This window comes from Nothobranchius furzeri, chromosome 11 (genome assembly GCF_043380555.1).
Source record: "Nothobranchius furzeri strain GRZ-AD chromosome 11, NfurGRZ-RIMD1, whole genome shotgun sequence".
NCBI lineage: Eukaryota > Metazoa > Chordata > Actinopteri > Cyprinodontiformes > Nothobranchiidae > Nothobranchius > Nothobranchius furzeri.
The window spans coordinates 72,575,055-72,585,164 of record NC_091751.1 but is presented as its reverse complement, the minus strand read 5'-3'; the positions used below and the strand labels follow the sequence as shown (position 1 = coordinate 72,585,164).

At 48.3% G+C, this 10,110-nt stretch overlaps 1 protein-coding gene across 1 annotated transcript in view; it reads left to right on the top strand.

Annotated features, from left to right (window-relative positions):
* Positions 1 to 8,423, top strand: part of LOC107374206 (plasmalemma vesicle-associated protein) — a 10,447-nt gene extending 2,024 nt beyond the window's left edge. Inside the window, exons 4-6 of the mRNA XM_054737241.2 lie at positions 1,037 to 1,772; positions 1,940 to 1,997; positions 8,140 to 8,423. Of these exons, the coding sequence (XP_054593216.1) occupies positions 1,037 to 1,772; positions 1,940 to 1,997; positions 8,140 to 8,173 (828 nt within the window). The 3' untranslated portion in view covers positions 8,174 to 8,423. The remainder of the gene's footprint in view (positions 1 to 1,036; positions 1,773 to 1,939; positions 1,998 to 8,139) is intronic.
* The last annotated feature ends 1,687 nt before the right edge of the window (positions 8,424 to 10,110 follow it).

Here is a 10,110-nt window from a genome sequence, read left to right as displayed (position 1 = left end):
TTTAGACTGGAGGACGTTGTTTCTGCGGAGCAGCTGTGAGATTATCCGTGGTGGTCACATGACCCCAAAGTTAACGCTGTAAACCGTTTAGCTCCCATGTTACTCACCGTGGAAAAGCATCACGTCATTTAAATCAGGTATTAGCGTGTGTCACGTGTAAATGTATGCTCACACCAATAAAGTATCTCCTTTTACATGTACTACAGTAGCAGCTGCAAGCTAGTTCAGGGCTTTTTAACATAAAGAGGGCAGCGTGTTCATGATACGGGCCCGGCCCGGACTAAAGCTGATATTATTAATAATGCTGGCATCAGTGGAGTCGGACGCTCCCGGCTGCAGACGAAGATTAAACACAACAAAGATGTAAATCCAGTCAGAGCTCATGTTTAAGCTCCACATTTATTCATGATTTAGCCGTTAAGAACAAAGCTGCTGCTACCGCTGTGGGCCAGCGGGGGCGCTCATTCACCACCTGCCAGCCACCCACAAGAACAAGGTGATGTCATTCGCCTCGTCCAATCATATTCACAAAGTGTCAGTGAGCCTAGCTGCTAGCCTGCTGTGGGGCAGGTTTGCTCTCCAGCACGTGTTACCATGGTGACTGGGAGGGGCTTCAGGCTAGCCACATTCGTAGAACCAATTTAGGGGTGCTTACACTGGGATTTTCAAAAAGAAAGCCTGGATTTGGGATTAGTGTGCTTTCTGGAACAGCCCCTGGTCCCTCTGATCACACGAGACCACTCAGTGTGAAATCTGGGTTCAGCCTCTCAGTCCAAAGCTGGGGTGGAGGTGGTGACATCATACAGGAAGTGGCTGCCACTGGAGAACAAAGGAGCAGAAAGGTGACACCTTCAAGCACGTCTGTCTGCTGCTGAGTTCAGATCTGAGGCTCAGCACTGCTTTTGTTTTGGTCTTCACCAGAAGGCAGAACCTTCATGATCATGCTTGAGGCCATTTCTCGGTGGAGGTAGTCTACGTAACGTTCAGCAGTCACTCAAAGACTAAGATTCTGTTTTCTCTTGTCTCCTAATTTCAGACAGGACTAGGTGTCCTGGGTGCTCGGCCAGTCTCGCCTAATCAGAATGTGTGGAACCCACTGGGTGCTGGGGGTTCCAGCTCTTCTACCGGTGTGGGTGTTGGTAGTGCAGGGCTAGGTGGGCCAGGTTCAAGCCTTAGCGTTGGATCAGCTTTCAATAAGCTTACATCACACGGAGCAGGTTCTTCAGGTTCCCCCCCGCAGTCGTCTGGGTCAAGTTCCAGTCCGAGCAACACGGGGTTTGGGTTCGATAAGCCTGCATCAGCTGGGGGAGGCCTGCCCAGTTCATCCTTCACGTCTTCTGGGTCAAGCTCAAGTCTGAGCAACACTGGGTCTGGGTACAGTAAACCGGGATCAGCTGGGGGAGCTTCCTCAAGCGTTGGGTCATCAGGGTCAAGTGGACTTAACAAACCAGCAGAAAGAGAGTGGAGCTCAACAAACATCGGATCAGCTGGGTCCAGCCCTAGCGTGGGCTCAAGCGAAACCAGTTCAAATAAGCCAACGTCAGGTGTGAGAAGTTCCTCAGCCTTCAGCTTTGGGTCAGCCGGGTCAAGTGGGTCAGCTGGTAAAAGTGGGTCAGCAAGCTCTGGGTTTCCTTGGTTTGGGTTGGGGAGCAGTAACTCGGGGCAAAGTAAGACAGGAAGTATACCCGGGAGGACATCAACTGGGACCGGTTCAGGTGGAACTGGATCTTCGATTGGTGGAGGAAGGACAAACGGACTCACAGGTGGTCCAGGTAGGACCGACTAAATGCAGAATTCTACCCAACAGAACCCTAACCCTCCTTCATGACACTTATAAAGAGTGGTCATAATGTTTAGATAAAAGAACAATCCGTTATTAGGGAACTAATATGCTTCTGTCCCCCCCCCCCCCCCCCCCCCCCCCCCATTCACCCAACAGGTAGTGTCAGCCAGCACATCCAGGAACTGCAGCGTCTCATCAACCCACCTGGTCCACAGTGAGTGAGGCAAACGGGTGGTGGTGTGTGTGTGTGTGTGTGTGTGTGTGTGTGTGTGTGTGGGGGGGGGGGGGGGGGGGGGGGGTAAGACCAATAATTCTAGAATGTAAATGAGTTTTCTTTAAGTTAAATTATTCTAATAATTAAAATCAATATCTATGGTATTACTTTTGGTATTTATTACGAACGAAACTGAGAGACTGAAGTAGAATGACTGGATAACAAAAGCAAGCATAAGGAAGGAAAAACAATAGTTGGTACCCTTCAGTCACTAAAAGAAAAACCCATAATGGTCACAGAAATGACTTGAATCTGACACGAGTCGTAATAAATACAAAGAAACTTCACATGGTCAAGAAGACGGCACCCCCAACTTCATATATGAGGCCTCGGCTGGCACGCTGCTACCAACCACTAGACCTTCTTCCTTTCCTGGAGTGTGCTACTACTAGTTTATTTCCTCTGCAAGTGTTTTTCTCCCCAGAAGAAGCTAAAACGATGTTCTGCTGAGCTGTGGTGGCCTCATGGAGGGGGCCATCGACTAGCACACTGCTGCTAACCACTTAAACATTCTCCCTCTCCTGATAATAACTTTTTGCTCTCTTTGACGTTGGATGTGCTACTACTAGTTTACCCGTTTAATTATAGATCCACTAGGATAAATACTATAAAGTTTATCTCTCACCAAATAGAATATTTACTAACAAACCACAATGTAACCATAGACACAGTTTTTGGTAAATATGGGGAGTTTTCCTCTCCACTGTCGCTGCATGCTTGCTTAGTATGAGGATTGCTGTAAAGACTCTGACACTAGTCAGTGACTCGATGCGACCTGCTGGGTTCCTTATGCAGGAAACTTGTTACTGATTGGCTTAATGAATACATTATTTTGTGAAGTCCCTTCAGATTACTCTTGTTGTGAATTGTTACCATAAAAACAAACTGAATTGAATAGAACTGCACAACCTTTTGAGGTATCACTGCAATCAGACGATTCGTGTCACGGTGAAGAGATTTCTGCACCTGTCAGCAGGTATTTTGGCCCACTCCTCATGCGCTAACTGCTCCAGTCCTCTTAGGTTTGAAAGGCACCTTTTCCAGATGACGTGCTTCAGCTCCTTCCAGAGGTGCTCAGCAGGACTGAGGTCAGGCCTCTTTAGACTGGTCACATGTCTTCTTCTGAGCCACGCTGGGTTGTGTTTAGCTGTGTTCGAGTCACCGTCCTGTTGCAACACTCACGACACGTTTTCTGACGCTAGCCAGCACATTCCTCTCTACAATCCCCTGATAGACCTGAAACTTCATCACACCCTGCACAGATGTAAGACACTCCGTGCCAGATTCAGCTAAGCAGCCCCAGAAAATGACACAGCCTCCTCCGTGTTTCACAGTAGGGACGGTGTTCTTTTCTCTATGTGCTTCATTCTCCACGTGTGAACACAGAGCTGATGTGCTTTGGCTAAAAGGTCCTTTGTTCTGTCCAGAGGACATTCTCCCAGGAGCTCTGTGGTTTGTAAGCATGTAGTTGGCATGTTCCAGGCTGGCTTTTTAGGATTTGTTCCCAGCAATGGCATCCTCCTTGGGCGTCTCCCATCTAGTCCACTTTGGCTCCAGTGACGGATGGTGCTCTCAGACACTGATGTTCGTTAACCCTGAAGTTCACCTCGGATCTCTTTAGAGGTTTTTCTTCTTGCCATTCTGAATGATCAGCCTCTGATTTGTCATTTTGCTTCTGCGGCCGTGTCTAGGGAGGTTGGCTACAGACCCATGGATCTTAAATGCTGATGGCCGTTATCTTTAACATACTTGTCTATAATTAGGGCGGGGGTAAACGATTATTTTTAAAACTATTATTCTGATGATTATTTTATCGAATAGTCGACTATTCTAATGACTATTAAGACAATTAATCTAATGATTATTTTTCTATTGCACAGTTAATAAAAACAAGAAAATATCTAATAATAATATTACTGGGCTCTACCATTAGGCCACCTTCTCAGTGAGCTAGTGGTCGAGTGTCCACCCTGGGACTGGGAGATCAGGGTCATACGTGTTTAGGTGATACTAAAGACTGTATAAGTGGGACCCGGTGCCTCCATGACTGACTCAGCTGTGAGGGGTTGGACTGGAAGGCTAAACCACCAAATAGTTCCTGAGCACAGCCACAGCTGCAGCTCACCGCTCCCCACAGGGAGGGGTCACATGTAGAGCTGTAATTCCACCTAACGGGACTTTAACTTTATAAAGGGTCACTGGCACGAATCGGACATTTATCAGTACAAATCTATAAATCTAGGCAGATATCAACCATTCATTTAGTCAGTCTGACGGATGCGTCTGCGTTGCAGAGTTGCCTCCAAGCCCTGGTGCCACCAGTTCCTCCGACCACCACCAGCAGGCAAGGTGGGTTGAGTGTCTTGCCCAAGAGCACATCAGCAGTATTTTCTGGTCAGACCCAGGACTGAACCTGCAACCTTCTGATTAGTGGACAGCCCGCTCTGCCTCCTGAGCTGCTGCTGTCGGTTTTACTTCCGGCTCGGTTAAAGTCTTCAGTCTTTGTTCTGAGACTGTAATTAAAACATTTCCTTCCAGTTTTAAGGAATTCCTTCATGTATTATTATGATAGCTCAGTAAAAATATACTCTCTCTAAACATCACAATACGTAACGTACTTTGTCCTGCTGATCTCACAAAGAAGGGCTTTGGTAAAGCAGCCTGAGGGACTTGAGTCATTTCTTTGGGATCTTCAGTGGAAAAACCAAAGATTTCCAAACGGTGCTGAATCATTCCCAGCTGTTGTGTCTGCTGTATCCCACATCTGTTTCCATGAAAACTGTGACTTACTGTTAAAACTGTGTGATGCTGTTAAATGGACTCAAACCTACATGAAAATGACTGCACTGCAAACATGTTTTGGAGGTATTCTACTGTAGGCATTACGGTAATCTGCTGTTGGAATGACAGCGAAGGCCAACAGTGCAGGCCTCTGGTTCTAGAAACAGCCGAGTGTCCATGATGCATTTGAAAGATTTTCACTACATTTGCTGGGCTTCCACGAGGATGACCGTTCAGCCCACCGGTGTGGTATACGGGAACGTTGCCCACCACCACCACCCGCCCAGAGCACGCAGTGGGTACAGAATCTGTTTAGAAAATGGGATTTTGACTTCATGTAAAACATTTATCCTGGGAACCGAGCAGAGCATCACTGACTGTTTCATAGGTGGTGGGGTTTTGTGCCGCCTGGTGGTGATGTGCAGTTTGTTGGCAGACAGAGGAGAGGCTGAGTGAGATGTGGATGAAGTGACGGCCCGTGGTGTTTGCAGTCGACGGCGTTGAGGTGTCTGGGGAGTGGCGGCGCTTGTGCGTCCCCGGTGGCAGAGTGGGTGGGGCTCGAACCACAGCTTTGCTGCGAGGGCCAAATAATGCTGCTCGCAGCTTTGATTGTCTTTCTAATCTCCTGACACAACTCTGTCTCTCGCTTCGTCTGGTCCACGTTGAGCATGGTGCTCGCCATGTCACCAAACAACGCACTGACTACCTGCAGCCCTGTAAAGAGGCCCACTGGCTGACAGCTTGTAGACACTCTGGTGCTAATTAGTTGAGTTACCGTGTCCTTCTGGTCACATCCTTTTCAGTCTTTCCTAGCGCTGGACCATCATGTCTGTCCATGCCTGTTCCGTGAGTTTAAACGTCTAGCGTCTGACTTTCATCGGTTACTCTTTGTAACTGTTCTTCTACAAAGTCACAACCACAGGTTACGTTCTCAGCCTTATTAACCATTAAGCCAAGTATTCAAACGGTGGGAAGCCAAAGCAGGTGTACAGTGAGGCTTGGTCCTGAGAGCGGATCTGCAACGTCACTGCTGGTTAGAGGAGGCTGAAGCAGGTGTGCTGACGGTAGAGTGTGAGCGTCTGACCAGCCCTTAGTCTTCCAGACGGGATAACTCGGGAAGCAGCTAGAGACACTCAAGGCAGGGAGTACCAACCTTAATCGTAGTGTTGGCGTCTCACTCCTCCTGAAATACCCGTGATGGTTGAGGAGATGATTCTCCACAGCTGTCAGCTCCGCGCCGCCGCCCTCCTACAAGCAAGAACCTCAGAGGATTAGGGAGGCCACTCGCCTCGGACCATGACAACGTCCTCCGTTTAGTGTACGTCCTGTACTTTCTGAACCCGTCCATTCTGAAGGAGGGTCAGGTTAGGGTTAGGGTCTTATGGTGATGCATTTTAATGCAACTGTAAGTAATATGTTCACAAGATATTTTCCTTCCTGCCCTCCATACCTGCTGGGATTGCTCCTAGCAGTGCCACTAGGGACTTTGTGGGACATCTCATTCAAAAAGTACTTTGAGGGCTTCAAAGATGTCCTCCAGAATATCTGGGTGGGATTAACAACAGCTGTCCCACAAGTTCTCCAGCATGAACTGGGGTGCTTTGACCCTATTTTGGCTCTTAATAGAATAGAGTAGAATAGAGTAGAGTAGAGTGGAGTAGAATAGAATAGAATAGAACAGACTTTATTAACCCTGCAGTGGGACCTTTCAGCTGTTACAGCGGCACATACATTCAGAGCTAGAACTGTAGCCTTCAACCACTAAAAACAACAAGTAAAAGGGAACTAGGCATTCCAGAAGAGACAAGGACCTACTACGTACATCTGGTATTGAACGAGTACTGAACACATACTGAGTACTTTATTGGTGGTACTGTGTACCAGGATACTGCCAGTACCAGCTGAACTGAGGAGGTCTACACTCTCACGTCAGAGGGGATGACTGACCTATGGCAGCGTTCTGGTTTACATCTGGGATGTCTCAGTCTGCCTCTGAAGGAGCTGTCCATGGTCTCCACCGTGGGAGGGCGGGGGTGGGAGGGGTCATCTTCCCCAGCACCCTCCTTTCACGCGTCTCCTCAGCTGATTCTAGTTGGCAACCCAGAGCTGAGCTAGCTTGTTCAGGCTCTTCCTGTCTCAGTCAGAGCTGCAACCCTCCATTTCTGAGGCAGGCAGGTTTGGCTGGGTAAAGCCGCCCGTAGCGGACTGGATTCGTACCTCTGTGGACGCTGCTGTGGCTGTGCTCGCCCTTGTAGGACAGCAATGCTTGGTCTCAGGGTTTCTGTAGGATCTGGGCAACGTCTCCATCATAGTGCAGCTTTGCAATGATCACCCAGGGTTCTGTAAGAAGGTGCACGGTGTGAGCCGTCCACTTTCATGTCGAAGAAATTCTTTGAGAGCTGAGGCAACCGTGCTGGAGACCTGGAGCTGGGCAGCTCTGCCACACCTTCGATCCTGATGTTTTAGTGCTTCCACCTGATTCTGGAGTTTGGAGACTGACTTGCAGAGCAGTGACCTCATCCCACTTTTATCTCTTGCATGCCTGTCCTCATCAGATCAGTGTCATCTTGTATGGCGTTTGCATGGTTGACCATGTGAGGTTTAAGTTGTTCCGTTTCCAACTTAATGGCATTAAAATCTTCAGCTTCTTATGTCAGAGACATCTCCTCCCAGGCGGGTGACTTTAACACCTTCAGCAGCCGTACCTGTGCTCTCAGTCAAGGTGGGCGAGGCTGCTCTGTGTCACTCACCGCCACGCGTTTCCTGTTAGCCTCGGGTGCTAGCTTTGTTGCTAAACTTACACTTTAGATGATCTTCCACCAACAAATCCGAATGTCCATCTGGTGAAGTTACGCCAGTCTTTGTGTCCTTCTGCAGATCTTCAGCCAGGTTTCTGTAGCAAACTGGCTGTTTAGCTCTGAAAAGCACGTTCTGTTCTATCTGTCGCATATTTATTATTACTTTTGTCAGATTCAAGTTGTTTCTGTCACCAACTGAAAGGTACCAAGAGCCCTACCCTGTTTTATACGCTGTTTTACATGTAACTCCGTACATGTCTGTAAATACGTTACGGTATTTTATAAAGACTAAAGAAATGTGTTAATGTGAGCTGTTTATTCTAATGGTTGCAAAATGATGAATGTTAGTGGAAGTAAGAGTAAAACTTACAGGATTTAGCTGTGTGGGTGGGTGTGGGTTAGTGAGACTGGTTATGAGTGATCCATGTTAGTTACTCTCTGGTGTCTTCCTGTGTGGCTAAAGGAAATCTGTTTCACGTTTCCTCTTCTCTCTTCTCTTTCAGGGACAAACAGGATCTTTCTAGAATGCTGGGCTGATCCAGAGCTACGAGCTTCTCAGAACAACAGTAAAGAGCTAACTAGCATTCATACACTGTGAACTATTGCTCCAGGCTTATGTTATGATCTATAAACCAAGTTTAGCAGCTGAGGTCTGTAAATGCACGCGTGAACGTAAGGTGTGCACGTGTGACGTTGGGTCACACACTGAAATCCTGCAGTAGCAGCATACAAACGTGGCATGTGGTATTCTGGGATGTAAGAATTAAAGCACGTTTAAACAAAGACACAGCCGCTGTACCTGCCTCCTCCTGTTCTTATAAACTTTACTGTTCTATTTAGATGTTACCTCTCAGACCTGGAAACAACCGCTTGTGGCGCCGTGCGTCACCTATTGTGTGGCTAATTGTCCACAAATGACTCTTTGGCCTCTCTGGTGACATTTTGCTGGCAGCAGCATTTAATCATGGTATGGTGTTTATGTTTACCTGCCAGCCTGTCAGCAGATAGATGAGAGGAACCTTCGCTCGGGCTCCTGTTTGCATTCCAGGCTGAAAACAATGAGGCAGCTCTTCATCATGCACACCACCATTGTCTGGCCCGAATCACGGCTCTGTTTCTCTGACGAGAGCCACGAAGGGGCGGTGATGTCTGATCTGTGTGTTCTGGCTGTTACCGTGTCTGAGATCCTGAATCCAGGTTCAGGTTTTCACTTTTAATTCAACAAATTAAATAAAATATGATCCAACATGTCTGTGAGGCTGAACGAGCTTCCTTCTGTAATGTTGTTCTCATTTGGAGAAAACCCTGAACGTAAAGGCGAGAGGAGACGAACATCCTGATTGTTCCACAGAAGAGGCATCGCGGACCCGAGCCCACGCCTGCGTGAACTGGTGCCAACTGGTAAACACGGGCCTCCAGAGGCGGGACGGCTCTTCCCGTCTAAAGGATATCCTTTGTTTAACATGGAGTGTTTTTCCACTTCAGCTCGCTGTGGGAGCTGTTAGAGATGAGCTGCTTGAAGGCTTCGTAGAAGAAACTGAGATGAAGGAAACGAGTTTCCAGAAGAGCGTTGGTGATTCTGTTCGGGCCTCCGTGTTTCCTTTCAGGTCATCCTGTGGTGATTGAGAACACTTGCTGACCGACCCTGTGGGTGGGAACAGCACCAAGAGGAGACTGATGACCTTCTACACCCCCCTGGTCCCTTCTCACAGCGCTTTACAAACAGTCAAGCAACTGAGTGACAGAAACAAGAAGAGGTCAAACAAGCAGCATGATGAAATAAACCTGAAGCAAACCAACTCAACAAGGGCGGGGCAGTACTCAGGAGAGTCACACCTACATGATGTCGTTTCACACATGTGGGTAAACGTGCTTTCTTCCTGTCATGGCGGTTGTTTAGTGAGGTTCTCTGGCCCACGCGGAGCGACTGAACGGACCCGAGATTCTCCACATGGGACGGCACTTATGGGACCCCTGTGGGTAGTTTGGGGGCAGATCCCATTGTGGGGTGCCCACAGAAATACTCAAAGTTAAAGCACAGCAAACATCTACTGGGCAGGTGCAGGGCGCCCCACAAGGGCTCAGCACGGGATGGATGTGGACGGATTCATCCGTGATTCGTCCTTAACTAAATCTGAAAGGGGCCCACGTGGGAAAAGGTACCTGAGCCCCAGTCATGAAGCCGTACAGCAGGGCTTTGTGGGTGAACTCGATGGTACGTGTGGGTTTGCCCAAACCAGCCCATGGTGGCCCGCTGGTACAGGGTACAGTGTTTGATTGACACGTATAACAGCTCATCAGGCTCTGCAGACGCCTGTTAATCACCTGCCGAGTGAAATCAGGTGTGTTGGAGCAGGAAAACAACTAAAACATGCTGAAAAGTGGACCTCAAGGACCAGCTTTGGAGAGCACTTATCTAGACAACCTGTTGAAGTTCAAACTGAGCATCAGGGCGGAGACTTCAATACGACACG